At 55.5% G+C, this 20,225-nt stretch overlaps 1 protein-coding gene across 1 annotated transcript; it reads right to left on the bottom strand.

The window, feature by feature from the left end:
* Positions 1-1,316: 1,316 nt before the first annotated feature.
* Positions 1,317-18,360, bottom strand: DRD2 (dopamine receptor D2). Its single transcript, XM_004273390.3, has 7 exons — positions 16,350-18,360; positions 11,304-11,413; positions 10,111-10,247; positions 8,761-8,951; positions 7,773-7,859; positions 5,895-6,222; positions 1,317-4,164 (listed from the first exon to the last, which is right to left on the bottom strand). Exons 1-7 carry the CDS (start codon positions 16,755-16,757, stop codon positions 3,971-3,973), a joined length of 1,455 nt encoding a protein of 484 aa, XP_004273438.2. The 5' UTR covers positions 16,758-18,360; the 3' UTR covers positions 1,317-3,970.
* Positions 18,361-20,225: the final 1,865 nt, after the last annotated feature.

Genomic DNA, 20,225 nt, shown 5'->3' on the forward strand with positions numbered 1-20,225 from the left:
GGATGAATAATAAAAGATGCAGAGTTCAAAGACCTGGGCAACCACCTTCCCTGTATGAAACGCTTCTCCTCCCCCAGGGGTTATGAGGACAGGACAGCACTTGGGGCGAGGCCCACGCAGCATAGATGGTTGCCAACGTTACGGACACAGCCTGGGTCCTGGGACCAGGGAGGGCAGAGAGGCAGTGGGGCACAGGGCCACTGGCCACACATCCCCAGGACAGGGGTGGTGTGGGAAGAGATCCCCAGATAGGTGAGCACACTAGAAAGGCCCCCAAGGTGTGCCAGTCCTCAAAGTCCCTGTGTGCAGGCAACTGACTGCCCTGTTCTGAGCCCACCAGGCAGCAGGCTATGCGCTTGCTTCTCTGGGGGGCCTCCTGCCCCACCATTGAGGAAGTCCTCTACCGTCACACTTCTTGCCCTCACCAGGTCCCTACCTACTTGTTCCGGGCCAAGGCATGCCGGGGCTGCTGTCTCCCACTCAGCCTCATCATCTAGGTTAAGAGCGCCCTGGGGCGGGGCAGCGTGTGCTGTGGCAGTGGTCGCCACACCCAGCCGGGGCTCCGCCAGGAGCTTCTACCACTATCGTGTGATTGTGGGTAACGCCCGGCATCCACTGGATTGTGAACCTGCGAAGGCAGGGATGTTGACCCCCTTTTCCACTGTTCATTCCCGGCACCTCGCTCAGGGTCTGGAGCACAATAAACAGTTACTCAATAAACATTCACCGAGTGAGATGCATGGATGAGGTGATGCAGTTATTCCTGCGCTGCTGCCTTCTCAATTCCCAGGACACCTCCCCAGCCCGTCGCCACCTGGGACTTCTCCAGAACCCACTAGGGGACGAATAAGGGCCTGAAGCTTGAAGACCTGCAGTCACAAACGGACACCTGAGAGGATGATGCAAAGTGCTCCACTGTGCCTGACCAGGAAGGCTCACACCTGAAGTAGGGCTTCCTTGCTGTGCTCTGGGAGAGGGGGCTGGGGGGTGCAGACTCCCCCTTCTGTAAAGGCAGATCAGTGATCCTTTGATTAAAAGGCATTCTACAGACAAAGACGAGCACAGAGGCAGAAGCACAGGGACAGGCAGTGAGGAGAGAAAGATCGGAGCTGCAGCCTGCCCAGCCGCTGGCTTGCTACTGCCCTCGCTGTCAGGGCCTCTCGCGAGACAGCCAGAGCGTGGGCCGCCCCCTTCCACTTGGCGTTCCTGGGTCGCGCACCATCCCTCTGCCCCTGAAGCACCGAGTGGGGAGAGGGGGGAGCCCAGCCCTCCCCCTGCCCACTCCAGCTGTCAATCTGCTGTCTGGAAGAAAGACTTGAAGCTTCATGACAGCTGTGGGCAACTTTCCCTGCCCCGCCTCCCGCCCCTGCCTGCCCTCTTCCCCTCTGCTCCCTGTCAGTGCTCTTCCCAAACTGCTTTCAGGCTGCCTTCCCTCCTCCCTCCCTCCCTCCCTCCCTCCTTCCTTCCTTCCTTCCCTCCTTCCTTCCTTCCCTCCCTCCTTCCCTCCTCCCTCCCTCCTTCCTTCCTTCCTCCCTCCCTCCCTCCCTCCCTTCTTCTCTTCTTCTCTCTCCATCCTTTCGTCATCTCTTACAACTCCCACAGCTAATAAACCTATGTGACTTCCTGAGATTTCTAATGATGAGCTTTTAAGCTCCCATCCAGGTCAAGATCATTCATAGACTGAGTGTGTGTGTGCATGTGTGTGCGTGTGTGTGTGCGTGTATCTGTGTGTGTGTGCACGCGTGCACATGCGCGCCTTGGCTATGGGGTGGGTAACAGAGCTGACAGGTCTCGGGGGGGGTTCTAGCCCCCTTGGGGGTCTGGTGCCTTCCGCAGGAGGGGGTCACTGGGTGATTGACCCCCCGTTCCAGCTAGACCAGGAGCCTGTTTTGCCCACCTTCTGGAATCGTGTATTCTGGGGACAGGAGCCTCTCCCAGGGCTTCGTGCTACATTCAGGTTCAGGGAGAAGATCAAAGTCCATAATTAAGTGTTCAGGGCAAGTTAAGTGCTCCAAACTTTGGTGCTAAAAATATTGTATTTAGCATGCAAATTATGCCCTGACAGCTCCCCGGAGCCTGAGCCCGTGGGTGCCAGCACCTTGTTTGTTATCACCGCTGTTATTCTCAAGGTGGTAAGAATATTCCTCCTTCACTGGGTTGATTTACATTTCATTTTTAAAAAGCCAAATTTCTGTTGTTGGGTCAGTGCCAAGTCATGGCCCCAGAAGGCTTGGAGCTGCGACTGGTCTGGAGCCCAAGAGGCAGGAGGACACCAGGCCACGTTACGCAGGGCCTCCCCGCCTGCCCCGGAGGAAGGGGGTCCTGATGCGAGACAGGGGAAGGGGCAGACACAGACGTGGGCACAGCCGCACCTCGAAGGCCACCTTTCCCACAGAGCCTTCTCTGCCCTGGTGGACGAGCAGGGCTAAGGACTGGGCCTGCAGAGGTGCCAGGACCTGGAGAGGAGGAGAAGGGAAGTGGGGATAGCCTGGCTTGCCTCTGGTAGGACCCTGCTGCTCTGGCAATGAGGGGACCCGTGGGCTACTGGAAACGTTCTCCCCTTCCATCTTGGCTGGTGGTTGAAGATCAGGACCACCCAACTGCAGCTCTGAGAGCGCTCACGTCCCTCAGGAGGAGAGGACTGGATGAGGGGAGAAACACACAGGCACACACGTCTTCTCCTTGGCCCTCCTGCAGCAGCTCCTCTCCTCCTTTCCCCCAAAGTCCTGTACCCGCTGATGGGGGCCAGGGCCACCTTCTCTGGAGGGTCTGCAGAAAGGCTCTCCAACTCTGACCCCCAGCACAGACACGGACCTTTGGCCACACCGGGTGCAGAGACTGGAGGTGACACTGCACCCTCCGCTTGAGGGGCCCTGCATGTGACTCTTGTCAAAGTTTTATTAGTTTGGAGCATGTGTAGTGATGTTACAGAGTTTGGGGCCTGGGGGCTCCCCCAAGCTGCAGCTTCCCCTACTCCCTCTGGCAGGGCCAGAGCAGGCCGAACGGTATTCAGCAGCCGCTTAGCCATGGGCTCCTCTAAGGCGGAGGCAGTGGAAAGAAGGGGACAAGAGGACTGGAGAGTGGAGAGGCGGAAGGAAGAGAGAAGGACGTGGTTTGCGGCAGAGGGTGTCAGGAGCAGTCTCCCATAGGACCTCAGACACCCCCAACCAAGCCCCAAACATGTCATGTGCCCACCTTCCCTGCCAGCTCTCCCAGGTTGGCCCGACATGTGCTACAGAGAGGCACCCACATCCATCAGGGGGGCAGCAGAGTGGGCTTGGGATAGGGGTGGTCCTCTCCCCGCAGACCCTCCTGGGCTCTTGGAGTATGGAAACCTCACGGGGAGCTGGGTGGGGTCGGGACCCACTGCTGTGGATGGAAGTAGCAGCTCCTGCCAGGCTCGGTGGGGGAGAAGGGGTGAAGTTTTGGGCTTGGGCTTCTCTGGGGTCCATCCAGACCTGGTATGTACATGGGTCTCCCTGGCCTGAAGTTGCCTGGGGCCTTGGCAAGAGCTCTGGCTTCCCTGGTGTAGGCCTTGGGGGGTGTGAACTGTCCATCGCTCCCCACTGCCCGCTCCAGCACAGGCCTTGTGAAGACCAGGCCAGCATGGCCTCTGAGCTTTGACACTGGCCCAGCAACCCCAGAGCCCCAGAGAAAGGTCAGAGAAGGCGGCTGTGTCTTTGGTGCCAAGGAGAGAGGGTCTGGAAGTGGGAGGGGGCTCCGTGAGCTGCCTCTGAGCCAGGGGTCCGGCCCGAGGGCTGGCACCGTGCCTGGCTCTCTAGCACTGCCCTGGTAGAGCGAGGGTGTACGGTCAGTGAGGGCCGTGGAGCCAAGCTAACGCCGCAGGGCCTGCGGGCGAGGAGAAGGCCGAGTCTGCCCCGTGTCACCCTGCCCACGGCTCCCAGGGCCCGAGGCAGGGCCGCTGGGCAGGGAGTTGGGAAGCAGGCTGCTGTGCAGGTGGGCAGCTGGGTCAGCAGTGTAGGATCTTCAGGAAGGCCTTGCGGAACTCAATGTTGAAGGTGGTGTAGATGATGGGGTTCACGGCGCTGTTGACATAGCCCAGCCACGTGAAGGCGCTGTACAGGACGGGTGGGATGTTGCAGTCACAGTGTATGTTCAGGATGTGGGTGATGAAGAAGGGCAGCCAGCAGATGATGAACACGCCTGGGGGAGAGGGGGGCAGTCAGGGGTGCCTGGGGCCGGGGAGGGCCTGGGTGGGGAGGCTGCGCCGGGTGGGGCAGAGGGGGAGGACCCGGATGGCTTGCTTCAGGCCCCGCCCAGGCACCAAGGCTGCAAGAGCACCGCAGGGGGAGCCGTGGACTTGGATGCTGGACCTGCCTCTGGCCCCAGTTTGCAGTCATCTCAGCTCCCTCGGCCTTGTTTTCCTGCCTGTGCAGTGTATATAACGATACCCACTAATAAGGGAGGATAAAGGGCTTGAAAACAAATCCGAATGCTTAACACCCTGACACGGGTCAGCTGGTAGAAATGGCTGTATCTACTCTACTTCCTCGTCGTATTTGAGACGACCTTCCGCAGAAGCTGCGAGTGGAGAGTCTGTTCACTGCCGTGGGGAACGCGCAGTTGGGGCCAGAGGGAGAGCTGGGTGCACAGCCACTTAGTCCTCTTGGCATCCCCACGAGGAAGGCGGGAAACCGAGGCTCGGGACAGCTCTGTGATGTGCGCAAGGCCACTCCACTCTTGGTGGCAAAGCCGAGATCTGAACTCCAGTCTATCAAGGTCCCCAAGTGGCCAGGCGCTTGCTACGCTTTCCCCCAGCTTCCCCAGCCCTTGGTGGACACCCCTTGCTAATCCCCGCCTGGTGACACAAGGCTGTCACGAGTCCGACCTCCTGCCCACCTCTCTGCCTGCCTAACTCAGGACCTCCTGTTCGGTGGGACGCTCCGTGGGGAGGCACCGTCTGCACAGAATGCCACACGGGCACACGGGAATTCCCCGGGCTGGAGCAGTGCCTGGGAAGGGCAGGGCCACAAAGCAGAGACCCCCAGGACTGGAGCAGAGGCCCTGGCCAGAGCCCGCTCTGCCTCTCCCAGCCGCGTGATCACGGGTTGGTCCCCTAACCCGCTATGACCACGAGCTCTCATTTGTAAAACCAGAATAGTGACACCTGTCCTCATGTCATAGGACTGTTGGGAGGCCAAAGGGATGGTGGGTGTGGGTGGGTGTCACAACTGCCCTGGGTGCTGCCTGGAAGGCAGAGACACATCAGTCCCTCCATCCTGTCCCCGTCACCCATATCAGTCCAGCCCCGGATTCTTGACCGAGAATTTATTCTAAAGCCTTGTCTCACTCACTCTCATTTAGATCGGGGGCCCCCTCACAGCCCTGTTTATCGTTCACAGCTTTGGTCCCACCGGGTCTTGCTTGAGGCAAGTGAGTTTCCTGATTCCTCAACAAAAGCAATATTAACAATGCTTGTGTGTACGGCTTTGTAGTTTGTAAAATGCTTTCACCACCGTGTATCATCTGATGACCACGACAACCCTGAAAAGTAACCTACTCTCTACTGATGGGGAGATGAGAGAGACAAATGACCTACCCAGGGTCACAAGGTTCTGGGGGTCATTATGGTAAACTGGTCAAGTTCAGATTCTGAAGTGGGACTGCCTGAGTTTAAATCATGTGTCCTCTTTGATCAAGTTACAAAAGCTCTCTGAACCTCAGTTTCTACATCTTTAAAATGAGCATAATTATAGAATCTACCTAGTCAGATGTGTCCGTGGGCTTGACCTGTGCCTGAAAAGTGCCAGTTCTGTGACCTAGCAGCCATGATTAGGGGGGGATGGTAAGTAATGGGACCTACAGTGACGGGTCCATTGCTCAGCCAGGGCTGGGCAGAGGCAGGCTGTGTCCCGCAGCCAGGGCCGACTCACCGAGAACTATGGCGAGCATCTGGGTGGCCTTCTTCTCCTTCTGCTGGGAGAGCTTCCTGCGGCTTATGGTCTTGAGAGAGGTCCGGGTTTTGCCGTTGGGCATGGTCTGGATCTCAAAGAACTTGGCAATCCTGGTGTGGTCTTTGGCATGTCCGTTCTTCTCTGGTTTGGCAGGACTGTCAGGTGTGCTGTGGAGGCCGTGGTGGGATGCGTTGGGGAGGGTCAGCTGGTGGTGGCTGGGCGCGATGGGGCTGTACCGGGTCCTCTCGGGCGGGCTGGTGCTGGAGAGCATCTCCATTTCCAGTTCCTGGGCTCGGCGGGCAGCCTCCTGCGCAGAGGCAGAGAGCTCTGGGTAGAGCCAGGCAAGTTCTCAGCCATTGCCACCCAGCCTCACCCGGCCCCTCTGGCCTCACCTGGCCTCACCCAGCCCCACCCGGACCTTCATTATCCCCCTACGGAGACTCCTACAAGCACCCAGGGTCACTCTGCCAGCGAGGCAAGGGGGAGGATCATTTTGGGAGGCAGGGACTGTCTGGGGGCAGGACCCAGGGCCCAAGGCAGTCCCCACCTGCCAGGTCTCCCTGGCTCCCTTCTCAGAGCAATCCCCAGGCAGCCTCAGCGACCCCACCACCATTCTATTGGGGCTTTGTACCTGGCGCTTCTCTGTTAGGAACTGAGCAACACTCACTGAGTGCCAGCTAAGGGCCAGGCGCCAGCCTCCAGGACCTCATGTTCTAACTGCATGAGGGCAACCCTGTTCTTCCTGCCAGGCCGAAACAGGGGCTGTCAGGCTGACCCGAGGCCCCTGTACCAGCACTCACAGGTGAGCTCCATTTCTCCTGGTAGACTGACGCAGGGGCCGAAGGGTGGACCCCTGGGTCCCCACATCTTCCTCGCTGGGCTGATCTTGAGGGCCCTGACCTCAGGTCCTTCCTCATGCTCCCTTATTCCAGGACTTAGGGTCTCAGCCTGAGCTTCTGAAATGCAGCCTCACTGCGTGCCCAGGTGCCCCGATCCTGAGTGCCTGTCTCGGCCCCTGTATCTCAAACGGTTGCTTGGAGCCCTGCCCTTGCAGGTGAACAGTGAATGTTCAAGTGAAGAGCAGGGGCCCTGCTTCCTGAGAACACCTGACCTGGACTTGGTGTGCAGTTCTCTGTGGGTTCCCTGGCCCATCCTCTTCTCACCCCCAGGGGATGGGACATCTGCTGCTTGGACCCTGGTGCTCCTATCACTGAGCAGACCCTGGGGTCTGCTGGGATTCTGCATCTCTGGGCTCTACTTACAGGCTGCACTTTACTGTGAGCCCCATGCCCGCTCTGCTCCCTCCTCCCCCAGCACCCAGCCTCCAGCCCCAGAACCTGCCTGTCTGTAAGGCAGCGTATGCAAGTGGAAAGAACACGGGCATGGATTTCAGAGAGTCACTTAGGTCTGGACTCAACTACTCACTCTCTCACTCACTGTTTGGCCTGGGTGAGTTACCTAACCTCTCTGAGCCTCTCTTTCTCTTCTGTAAAATGAAGGTCCATAAGATCAAGAAGACTTAACCTCTCAGGGTCGCCGTGAGGATTTGATGAGATACTAGGTGCTCAGTTAATGGTCATAGCCATTATTATTATTGTTATTGTTATACGGCCAAGTCCTTTCTCCCAACCATTTCCTTGTGCTAGGGGTCCCTCTCTGTGCCTTGCAGAATTGAGCTGTCTTGCTCCTTGCCTGCTTACGAGTGTGTGTGGTAAGCCTGGCCTCGGCTGAAACAAAGTGGGGGATCCTGAGAGGTGCTTAACCCTTTGAGCAGCTGGTGAGGTCTTCGAGAATCATGGCAGGTGCATTTCCCTAGAGGCAGAGACCAGGCTCCAGGTCCCTGACCTGGACACTTACCACTCTCCGCCTGTTCACAGGGAAACTCCCATTAGACTTCATGATAACGGTGCAGAGTTTCATGTCCTCAGGGTGAGTGCAGTTGCCCTGTGGAGTGAGCCAGCACATGGGTCATGACGGGGAGGGGGCTGGGGACAGAATCTCAATGCCGGATAGTCAGACTGGGCACAGGAGCTCAGAGGAGGGCAGAGATTAGGGGGCTGGGGGCCTGAGGAGGCAATCGAGGCAAGGGTGGGCTCGGTACTGTGATGGGAAGAGGTGGGCAGAGTGAGGGACAGCAGGGCCCTGACTTTTATGTGGCACCTGCTAAGGGTCTGGCACCCTAGTAGGCATGCTCAATCCCTCTCACACCGAATCCTCAAGACCACCCTGTGAGATCTGTATTTTGATTCACGTTTAACAGATGAGGAAACAGGCTCAGAGAAGTTAAGCAACTTGCCCAAGGTCACTCAGCAAAAAAGTGGTGGTGCCAGGATTTGAACCTGATGTGTCTAAGCCCAAAGCACTTGTTCCTTCTGTGCCCACATACCATCTTCCTCAGGGAGGGCTGAGCGGAGGGAAGTCACAAGACACAAGTATGGAAAAGAAAGGGAGGCAGAGGAGGGAAGTAGGCGGGAGCAGGTGAGGTAGAAGGAGGTTTGAACAGAAGAGGACAGAGCATGGGAGATAAAGGAGATGGGATGGAGGCCTCAGAGGGGCAGAAAGGGAGACAGAAGGGCCAGAGTGAGGAAAGGAGAAAGGGAGGACAGCAAAGCCGTGGAGTTCCAGGAGCTGCTGGGTTCAGACGGTGGTCTCCATGCAGAGTCCTCTCCTCCCGGGTGGTCTCCGCCCGCTCCCCACCTCCGACCCCTGGAGATTCAAGTCACCCACTGAAGTCCCAGCCTTCGAAATCTGCCCGCGCCTGACTCCTCGGAGCTCCTCCAGCCTGGACCCCATGCACCCCTGGGTCACGGTTAGGCAGGGACATCGGGGGAGGGGATCTCGGGACCTTGAGCGGGGCCTTCAGGTTGGCCCTGAAAGCCCGGCTGCTGCGCTTAGTGTTGACCCGCTTGCGCCGCCTGCGGAGGACGATGTAGATCTTGATGTAGACCAGCAGGGTGACGAGGAAGGGCACGTAGAAGGAGACGATGGAGGAGTAGACCACGAAGGCGGGGTTGGCGATGATGCATTCGTTCTGGTCTGGGGGGAGGAGAGCCCCAGGTGGGTGTGTCAGCAGGCCCCCCGGGCCACAGCGCCTTCCCAGTTACCGGGAATATGACTAGACGCCTAAGGCGGCCTGGAAACGTTAGATGTAAGTAAATGTGCAGCATAAATCAGAGTATTAAAAACAACCATGAGCAGAAAGCCAAGCTGTGATGACTGTTTCCAAGTGTTTCCATTAATATCCCCTCATTACTTCATCATTAGTTTTGTCATCCATGAGCACACGAGTGGCGCCACGGTTTTGGGGACAAAATGACGGAAGAAAATGATAGAAGCAGAGTAACCTATTATTGTAGCCTTTCCTGTGTATTGGCGGGAGGTCTGACACCTTTTAATTTTAGGGACAAGATGACTTGGTCCTCTTTGCTGAACTCACCTGTGTTCCAATGTCTTTCCAAGTTCCCTTCCAGATCTAGCAGATGTCTATCCTCTCTCCCAGGGCCTTTCCAGATTAATCCAAGCACGTTTAGCCCTATTCCTGCTTCTTGGAATTCCCATGACACTTAGATCTTGAACCGCATGCTTTCAAGTCTTCCTTGTGTCCTGTCCGGTGATGGTCTCTGGAGGCACACCGGTGTCATCTATCTCCCTGACGGTCGCTGTGCCTCTTCTGTCGGAGGCGCTCCTGACTGCCTTGCACAGGACACAGTCACAGTGAGCTAGCCTCCTACTTGTTTCTACCTTTCCTGCTCCAGGTGGCTCAGGCCTGGCCTGGGATTGGCCGGCCCGGAGGCTGCAGCTTCATTATACAAACACTATTATCAGGGGTGATGGAGACCCGGCAGCCTCCTACCCTGTGTGCACACCCACAGACAGGCACACACGTGCATTTTGCAAGGCTGTCTGGTCTGCTTCAGTTCAAAGTTGAAAATGGCCAGGCGTCCTTCTGAAGCATTATCCCCACTCCTCACCCAGCTCCCTTGTGCTCCAGGCCATTGTTCCTCTCTGACCTTACCAGGTACAACTCGGAGTCAGGCTTGGCCCAGGAGACTCAGCCTGGCCTCAGTCCGAGGTGGCGGACAGGCTCCTGATGGGTCACCACCCATGTCCGCACCAGGGTTTAGCTCCCTCAAGGTCCTGCACAGGGCCAGGGCTGGGGCCAGCTGAGCCCCAGGCAACCAGAGGCAGGACTCACCTGTGTTGTTGAGTCCGAAGAGCAGCGGGCAGGAGATGGTGAAGGACAGGACCCAGACGATGGTGATCATGACGGTGACTCGGCGCTTGGAGCTGTAGCGCGTGTTGTAGAGCATGGGCATGGCCACGGCTGTGTACCTGTGAGGGCGCGGGGCGGGAACCTTGAGTCTGGGGTGCAGGCCCAGGGACCACTCACTCCACAACATTGGCACAATAGAGACCCCACTTTGGGAGGATGGAAAGTTGGTCCACCTCCTGTTTACTCTAAATCAACGCTCTCCTGCCCCCAACTCAGACAGCAAGGACAGTTGGCGACTGCCAATCAAGTGTTTGCTGACTGACCGGCTACCATTCCATCCTGGACCGTATCTGCCACTCCAGTCTCCCTGCTTGGATTTTAGGCTTTTCGAGGGGTCACGGCCTGGGTCTTTGCACCTTTGAAACTGTACCCCCTGCACCTGTGCTGGGCCCGTGGCGGGTAGAAGTGTTTGATGGTGGATTGGTAGCCAGGACCCTCACAGCAAAGGTTAGGTCTCATTCAGCAAAAAATAATAACAATGGTAATTGTTTGTGATGCCACACATCGCCCTACCCAGCACTTCTGAGACATTAGTTCCATTCATCTTCCAAGAATCCAGCAGAGGGTGTAGAGCCAGGGCCTCTGGGAGCCCATGTGGCCCATGTGTGCAAATTAGTAAAAGGCTCTGGGGATAGAGCTTAGCCAGGTGGGCAGAACCTGGGCCCCCTTGGCCTTGTGCCCTGTGCTGGACGCAAAATGCACAACCAGATACGAGACCCGCACGTGGGCAGGTACCATCATGCCTGGTTTGTAGACAGTGAAACTAGGGCTCTGAAAACATCTGCAATCTGCTCGAGGTCACGCAAGTAAGAAGTGATAGGGCTAGGGCTTCGGCAGGTCAGGGGCTTTCTCCTCTGTGCCTGTCCCTGTCTGGGTATTCTTTGTAGCATCACTGCCCATAGTCAGTCTCCCTTTAGGGGGTCTGTCCTCTCCCACACACGTGCACACACTCACGCGTGCACGCGTACATGCACACACGCACACACAGACACGCGGACTCACAGGCACACAGCCAGCTGTATAGCACCATGGACAGAGCCTGACCCTGCAGAAGAGGTGGGGCAGCCCAAGAGGTGAACGGTCTAGGTCCCCTCCCCCATCCTGGCTGGGCTCACCTGTCGATGCTGATGGCACACAGGTTCAGGATGCTTGCTGTGCACATCATGACGTCCAGAGTGACAAAGATATCACAGTGGATCCTGCTGAATTTCCACTCGCCCACCACCTAGGACAAGGCAACATAATGGGCGGACAGGAGAGGAGATTGGCTCAGGCACTGTAGCTCGGCGTCCCGGGGCAGACCGGGCCATGGGCTCAGTGGGGGTCTCGTGGGGCTCTGGCCGAGGGAGGCTCTAGAGGGGCAGCCATGGGGAGCTATACCCACAGGTGTCTGAGGCCCTTGCCCCGGCCCCTTCTCCTCCTAGACACATAAGGCCACTTTGTGCCAAGAACTTGGCTAGAAGAAAGATGACCAACTTAAGTGCCTCAGCTTTGAACCCTCAGCTGTAAAACGTTTGTGTGAACACCCTGTGATCCTCATGTTACCAGTGAGGAAACCGAGCCTCAGAAAAGTGCAGTGACTCGCCTAAGGCCTTTCAGCTCAGCTCCTGCCCTGCCCTGGCCCAGGTTTCTAGGGGAGCCGGGCTGCTCCTTGGTGTATGGCACAGAGTTGGGACCCAGTAAGTGTCTGTTAAGAACAGTGGTGAAGACAGTGACTATGAAGCAGTGAAGACGTTTCTGCTCCTTGTTACACTTAGAGAGTAAAAGAAGGCAAGCCTGGACTAGAGCTTTCAGAAAAGCAGGACGGGCTGGGGAAGGTGTGTAATGACACATCCCTGCTTCAGTGTAAAATGAGGAGCCCAGCTCTCGGCAAGAGCGTTTTGCACCCCTCTTCCCCCCCGACAGACACATTCCTACCCCCCATGCACACCCACACCCCGACACCTCCCATTTACACACACAGGCGCACACAGCAGGCTGGCCCTGGCAGCTGTGGAAGGTTGGAGCAGGCCCCATCCCTGAGGACAGAGTCAGGACAGGGAGATACGACTTGCACTACTACCTATCGGAGAAAAGGAGAGCAGGAAAGCCCCTCCCAGGGACGGGAGCAGAGCAGGACCCACTCTGTGGGGCACAGCAGGGCAGCAGGGCTAATTATAATGCTTACTCTCAGCACTGGCCTCTTAACTGCTCTCAGGCATAAAACCAATTGCTGGCATTTAAGCACAGTGATGGGCACTGCTTGGAGGAAACTGCAGCTTTTCCCAGAAGACAGGAGGCCTCTCGTGTCGCCACGCTGGCCAGGTGAGCTGGATATCCGGGGGCCAGGGAGGCGGGCACAGGTGGACGGGAATAGAAGGGGCTTCCCTGGCATCAACAGAATCTACCTTTAAGACACTACTGAGAGGGTCCCAGGCCCACATGGTCTGTGCTCCACCTTGGCGCCCTCCTAGGACTAGTATTTCCAAACTGCTGTCATTCCCCTGGGGTTCTAGGTCTGAGATATCAGGGCCGTCTTCTCCATCCTCCCTGCTTCCTTCCGTCCTCCCTGCCTTCTCTTCTACAGACACTTATTGGACAACTTACTATGCGTCTGGCTCTGTCCTAGACTCTGGGGCACAGTGGTGAACAATCCTGACACAGCCTTCAGGGAGCTCTCAATCCCTGCCCGCCAAAAGCCTTCCTGGAGGACAGCAGAAGACGGGGCTTCCTCCGAGGTTCCAGGAGCAGCTGCTCTAGAACGCAGTTAGGGGCTTCTGGGTCAAAGGCTCAAGAAAGTGTGTTGATAGCCACTGTTTACAGAGCGTCTCCCGTGGGCACATACTTCATCTCATTTATTGTGCTTAAAGCTTGGACAAGAGGGGATTGCTTGTGTCCATCCTTGGACGAGGGAATGCAGCTGAGGAGTACACCCAGCGAGTACGCAGCAGGGCTGGAATTTGAAGCAAGCTCTTTGGGCAGCACATCCTGTGCTCTCTCCTGAGCTGCCTTGGAAGGGACAATCTAGCTTGTCAAAAGAGGAGATGATTATGCAAAAAGCACTAGATAAACACAAAGTGGGAAAGGAGAGATTGTAACTGCAAGGGATGACTAACGGGGTCAGGGAGGAAAAGGACTTGCCCAAGATCCCCTGATCATTTAGGAACAAAGGGAGTACCGTCCCCCAGCTATACTAGTCCCACTTCAGGGCTGTTTCCTCCGCACCTTTGGACATTCTTCAATATTCTTGCACAGAATGAGATCGGTGGGATGGGCCTCAAGCTGCCTCGGCTAAATCCTAACAATAACTTGTACACATGTGTCAGGCACGGTTCCAAACACTTTACACTCATTTCTATGGAATGTGACGGCAAACCTCGGAGGCCACCGCCCCTCGAAACCTCCAGCAGCTATGCCCCTGCCCCTACACCCCACTCTGGGGCTTTGCACACTTTTTCCTCTGCCTGGAGTGCAAGTGCCTTTGCTCCTCTCCTGGCTAGTTCTTCTGAAAGCATCACCTCTGCCTGCGAGCCTTCCCCAACGCCTCCAGGCCTGGTCCTGTGCTCCCCGCCCCGTTGTGCTCCCACATCTCCTGTGGAGGCTGCTCCCTCGTCGTCTCCATCGGGCTGCACTATAATGGGCCTGCCAAGGCCTTGGAGCCCAGCCCCAGGAATGGGGCAGGATGCGGACATGCTCACACCTGTTGACTGAGCGAGTCAAGAACGGGGATCGGAGTCTGCCCATTGTCTCAATCGCATCTGCTTTTCTGGAAAATTCACGAGGCAAAGCCTCCTCTCAAGGGCTTGTGAGGCCAAAATGGCCTATGCAGACAAGCAGGCCCTGGCTCTCTTCTCTCAGTGTCTCCAGGTGGAAAGTGGTCAGGAATCGAACCCGGTTCTCTCATTCCAAGACCAGCGTGCTTCCCATACACTGAGCAGCAGATGCCGACATGGCAGCTATCAGAGGCATTTAGCATCACTGGGAATGGAGCAGGATGGAAAATTCTGGACAACGAGATTGTCTCTGGACAGGGTACAGTATATGGTTGGGAGGATACTTTAACAGGATGTTGGGATAGGGTGAGACTCCACTTGAGACATTCTCTAGGGACAATAAGTACCCGAGACAATGTCGCAGGGCCCACTGTCCAGCTCTTGTCTGATGGGAGAGTTTGAGCACTGCCCTCTGAGATGCCATTCTTCACCCTCCCCTGAAACACTGAGCTTCACCTTTAAAATAATGTGAACAGGTATGTTTAAAATATGTGTGTCGAGAACCTATAGATTCCTAGGAGCCCTAAAGCTCAGATGTGGCTCTCCCTTAGAGGCTCTGGGTAGGGGGTGGGTCTGGAAGCCCCAGATCCCACACCCAGAGTCCTGGGCAGAGCAAGCCTCCCTCTGGAAGAGGACACCTCTTGGCCTGGGCATGGGGAGGGTCCTTCAATGTGCAGAGGTGTGGCTACCTATCAGCATCTTCATCTTCATCACCGTTGTCATGACTACTTTTACGTGGTGCTTACTATATGCCTGCCGCCATTCTAAGCACTTCTCATATATTAACGCATGTGATTCTCAAACAATGCTATGACATAAGCACTGTGATTATCTTCATTTCTAGATGAGGAAACCAGGCGCAGAGAGGTTATTTGCTTGGCCAGATACCCATCGTTTTTCACCTGATGGTCTGAGGCCTGGGAACCTCCTTTTAAAGGGAGCAGGCGGGGAACAAGTGTAAGAATCAACAAGGGGCTCCTCGGGGAGGGGCCCTCAAACAGGACGTGGGATGGACAGAGTCTAGGGGTCTCCACAAACGTGCAGTCATGGAATAATTGGGCGGCTGGCCGGTGGCGCCTGTATGCTTTTAGGTTGTATTGTATCTATCGTCTGTTTCTTGTAGGTTGTCTCTTAACATTCCGGTCATTTTGAAAGTTCCAGCCTGTCTGAGCCGTGCTAAAGGAAACCAAGGGAGTGATGGCCCAGAGCTCCATGTGGGCCCGTGTGGCAATGACAACAGGAGCCCCTGGGGACGTGGAGACCGTAAGACCAGCCTCTCCTCCCCACCTCCGCTTCTTCTGCTAGATGTCTCCTCTGCACAAACCTACAAAGGTTTCATGTTTCCTTTGAAAGGTGGAAGCCTTCCCTCCCAGGCAGGGGCTTGTCTCTACGGCACAGGTAAATTCCCCTCTCGTCCGGGGCGGGGAGGTAACAGCTCAGAGATCTTAGCCACCTTGGCGTTGGCTTTTTCCTGAATGCCTGGTCAACTTCCCTTGAATCCAGACTCCACCCTCAGAACCCAGGGCAGAGAAAGTGCCCACCCAGATCCCCCAGGCCCTCCCTCATCTGCCTGCTAGCTCTGGAAAGTGTCCTCCTGGAGGTGGGTCCCCACTTCAGGACTTCTCAGTGATTTCCCTCTTTGCTGTGTGATCCAGGTAAAGACAGGCAACTTCTCAAAGCTTCTGTTTCCTCTTCCTTAAAGTGAGAAGAATGATATCGAGTCAGAATCAGCACGAGTATTTGCTGAGTATGTGTCCGTGGAATGCCCAGCAGCACCTGGCCCACAGCAGGGGCTGCGTACTCACTATTCCGGGCTCAGGGCTGGGCTCTGTTCCCGGCCGAGCAATGCGTCACCATGTGGTCCTTCCCCAGGAAAGGGGGTACAGCACAGTTCACAGCGCTGTAGGTCACAGAGCTGGAGGTCCCAGACACAGCCTAGGACACACGGAGGAGTGGGGAGGGCAGGGAGGAGAGCGTGGAGCAACAGCCCGCATTCCGAAGCGGGGAGAGAAGGGTGAAGATTTCAGGCCCAGGAGCACGAGCCTCCGCCATCCTCAGGGATCCTTGTCGATGACTCCCGTTCTCAACACGACCTAATGAACCGACTCTGGGGCCCGAATTCCAGCTGCTGTGCGAGGCTGGAGAAGTCACCTAACTTCTCTGACCGTCTGGCTCACCACCCAGAAGATGCTGTGAGGGCTCGGTGGGGAGATGCTGTATGTGAAGGACTAACGCGAGGCCTGGCACTTACTAAGCGCCTTACAACGGGTAGTCGGGATTGTTAAGGAGACCATCTACCCATTTTGTAAGACTGAGCCCACCCGAGAAGGCGCACTCTTGGAGGGAGCCAGTGAGGAGCCTGGACCCTCCCTGGGAAGGCGCCCGAGCACAGCAGGGGCCCAGACCTACCTCCAGGTAGACCACCCAGGGCATGACGAGCGTGGCCACCAGGAGGTCGGCCACAGCGAGGCTGACGATCAGGTAGTTGGTGGTGGTCTGCAGCGCCTTCTCGCGGGACACGGCCATGCACACCAGCACGTTGCCGAAGACGATGACGAAAATGAGCAGGGTTAGCAGCATGGCGTAGTAGTTGTAGTGGGGCCTGTCGGCTTTCCCTTCGGACCCGTTGAAGGGCCGGCTCCAGTTCCGGCTCTCCAGATCGTCATCGTACCAGGACAGGTTCAGCGGATCCATGGGAGCAGCGGGGCCACTGGGTAGCCAGGCTCTGGCCAGGAGAAACGGACACAGGGCGTAAGCAGGAGGGCCTCCCAAAGCATGCTGCCACCCACAGAGGGCTCCGGGGCTAAAACGTACCATGGGAGGTTAAAAGAGAATTCTCCAGCCTCAGGATTTAAGGTTTGCATCCCCAAATCTTTTTAAAACATTGGGGCCTGCTGCCACTCTTCTGCTAGCAAGTTCTTGCAGATGGTAAAACAAATGAGAAAGTACAATTTTTTAACTATAATAAAATAGATGATCTTGAAAAGAGCTGATCATTCATTCACCCATTTATTCAACAAAAAATTAAGTGCATCCCATGCCCCACACAAGTTAGTGAGGAGTTCAGCTTCTAGTGGGAAGACTAGAGATATGCATTCATTCATTCTTAGTTCTATAAATGTTTATTGAACATTGTTCTGTATAATGCTAGAAACATAGTCAGGAACAAAATATGCATAGTTCTCCAGCTCACATTCTAAAAGGAACAATAGGGGCTTCCCTGGTGGCGCAGTGTTTGAGAGTCCGCCTGCCGATGCAGGGGACACGGGTTCATGCCCCGGCCCGGGAAGATCCCACATGCCGCGGAGCAGCTGGGCCCGTGAGCCATGGCCGCTGAGCCTGCGCGTCCGGAGCCTGTGCTCCGCAACGGGAGAGGCCACAACAGTGAGAGGCCCGCGTACCGCAAAAAAATAAAAAATAAAAAATAAAAATAAATAAAAGGAACAATAGCCAATTAACCAAGCAATTAAATCTATGGGTGGTAGGCGCTAGGAAACGGAATGGGGAGAGAGACACAACCTAGTTTAGGGATTCAGAGAAGGCTTTCCTGAGGAAGTGATGCCCAACTGACACCTACAGGATGCAGTCAGGTAAAGAGTTGGGAGCCAGGGGAAGGTCCACATATAGGAAGCAGGTAAGCAAATTTCAGAGCTGGAGAGCAGGTGCCATGTTGGAGGGCTGGCGGGAGATTCGGGACAGCTGGAGCACAGAGGGCTTGGGATGGGCTGAACTGGAGGCTGCAACAGCCTCCACCACAGAGGGCCTTGTAATTCACTCTAGGAGTTTAGACTTGACCCTAAGGGCAGCAGGAGCCACACGATCAGATTTGCCTTTCAGAGAGAAAAGTCTGACTGCTGCGTAGAGAACGGAAGTGTGGCACTCAGTGGGGTGGCAGGACCAGCTGCAGGAACCCAAGGAAGAGCTGATGAGGTTCTGCATTTGTGCACTGAGAGCCCGGAGGAATGGGCGTCGCATCTCAGGGGGGAAACACTTCCTGAAGGAGGCGTCATCGGAGATGAAGTAGAAGGAGTTAACCGGGCAACTGAGTGCAGGGGAGATGTTCCAGCCAGAGAGAACACATGGTCCCAAACAGCAAATAATTCTCTTTGGCTAAAAATGTAGGGCATGATGATGAAGCTGGGGAAAATTAAACTGGAGGGCTGTTCTTGGGCCAGAATGGGTCTTGTAAACTTGGAGCCCCTGAAAGCCTGGGTGCAGAGGAATGACTCCATTGGATTGCTGCTTTGCCCAGGTCGCTGGCTGTGCAGTGCAGAGGGGATGTTAGCGGTAAGTGAGGTTGTGACTGTAATTCAGGCGAGATGGTGATTGTCTGAATGAAGGCATGGGAATGAGCATGGAGAGGCGTGTTCAGAGTCACTCACTAACTTGGAAGTCAATTTCATGGAATTTGGTCATTGGATAGGTGTGGGGTGGGAGAGGGGAGGGGGCAGGCAGGGAGACAAAGGAGACGAGGATAACTCCGGATTTCTGCACTGCGCTCTTGGAGGCTTGGTGATGCCTGCTCACTGAGAAAAGAAAGCAGAGGGGCTCAGAGGCAGTGGGCATTGATGAGCCTGACAGCCTGTGTTTCAGTTGTGATTGAAACATAATGCACATATAATATAGTTGGCTTTCCTGCTAACAAAAGTGTTACTCCTTCACACAATGGAACTAAATGATCAGTATTTCAAGGCATTCCACACAAAGCCCCACGACTTCTAGGTGCTTTGCTACCAAATGGATTTGAAATCCAGCAACTTATGCCATTCGATTTGAACATGGTACCATGTCCAAATCAGGGAGGAGGGCCCACCAGCCGCAATGGGTCAGAGGGGACACCGGAGAAGGGTATGCCCACCTCTACACCCTCATCCCTCTGACACATCTGCTCCGCCAGCTCTCAGCAGAGGAGTACAGATGATGTCCAACCCAGCACCACCACTCCGGAGCCCCTTAGAGAAAACAAAATGCCTAATTCCATGTGGGGTGACATGGAATGGCACCATGCAACAAGTCTTCCAGTTCCACGGTAGTGAAGCACTATGTCATACTGATGCTGCACTGGGCAAAGCCCGCTGGTACCTTTTCCCATTTGGAGCACACAGAGGGAGACCTGCACGTATGTATTGATCAGGCAGCAGGGGCTGATCGCGCCATTCATTTGCTCAGTCAGCATCTCTTGAGCTTGCTGGGCATAAAGCATTGCGCCATGCACAGTCAGGGGCCTGGAGACTCGGAGACACACTCCCCTCCCCCAGGATCCTGCCTGTTCCTCTCTGCCCCTCCTCCCACCTCTTTAGTCCCTCTCTGGGTAGGGCCGGGAGCATCTGATGGGAACTCTCAGCACCCTGTCTCCCCCACCCCACCCATTCTCCATGCCCAACCAGACTACTGTTTCTGCAACAGGATCCTGACCCTGCCCTGTAATGACAGCTTCATCTGCTTGCAAAGGAGATGATAGTTTTGCCAAGTTTTTTTCTTTTCGATATAGTATCTCATTTATCCTCAAAATAACCTCGAAGGCTTGTAATTCTTATCTCCACTCTACAAATCAGAAAAGTGTCTGGAAAACTTCTTTTCCCTTGCCTCTACTGGCCAATCCCTACCCATCTTTCAAAGCAAGCCTTGCTCAGAATCCTCCTGCCCTGGAATGAATCCCAAGCCCTCCTGGCTGGACCATCTCCCATCTTCCTCGGGGCTCCCAAGGCATTGTCTCATGGTTCCATTCTGGAACATTCCCCATTTTTGTGTCTGTTTTGTTCACTGGGGTGTAAACATTTCAAGGATTACACCGTGTCTTGCTCATGCCTCATCTTATTCGTGGAATAAACAAAAAAGCGTACTCTCTTATTTTTCTCTTCCAACTCCTAATGCTGTGATTTGCAGGCAGTAAGTGTTTAACAGCTGTTTGCAGAATTGAATCAAAGGCTCTGTGAGTCCAACTGGGAAGAAAACCCCTCCACACTTGAAATGTAACTGTTAACATAACCCATCAGATCAACAAGTGACCAAAGAAAGATGCAGCCCAAGAATATCATGGGTGTTACATGTTGGTCCCCAGAAAGCAGACTGAGGAGGAGGGCAGCACATAGGAAATCTATTGATTTCAGAGAGCATGTGCGCATGGGCACAGCCAGAGTGTTCATGGAAGGCTTCCTGGAGAGGGGAGAGCTTCAGCTGAGACTTACACTATGGGTACAGTTTCAATGGCAAATGTGAGCGTTGCTGGTTGGGGGCAGGGGAGGGGGTGGTGGCTGGCGGTTAGCACTTATTCCTCTGTGCTGC

The sequence above is a fragment of the Orcinus orca genome, chromosome 8, assembly GCF_937001465.1.
Source record: "Orcinus orca chromosome 8, mOrcOrc1.1, whole genome shotgun sequence".
Classification (NCBI taxonomy): domain Eukaryota; kingdom Metazoa; phylum Chordata; class Mammalia; order Artiodactyla; family Delphinidae; genus Orcinus; species Orcinus orca.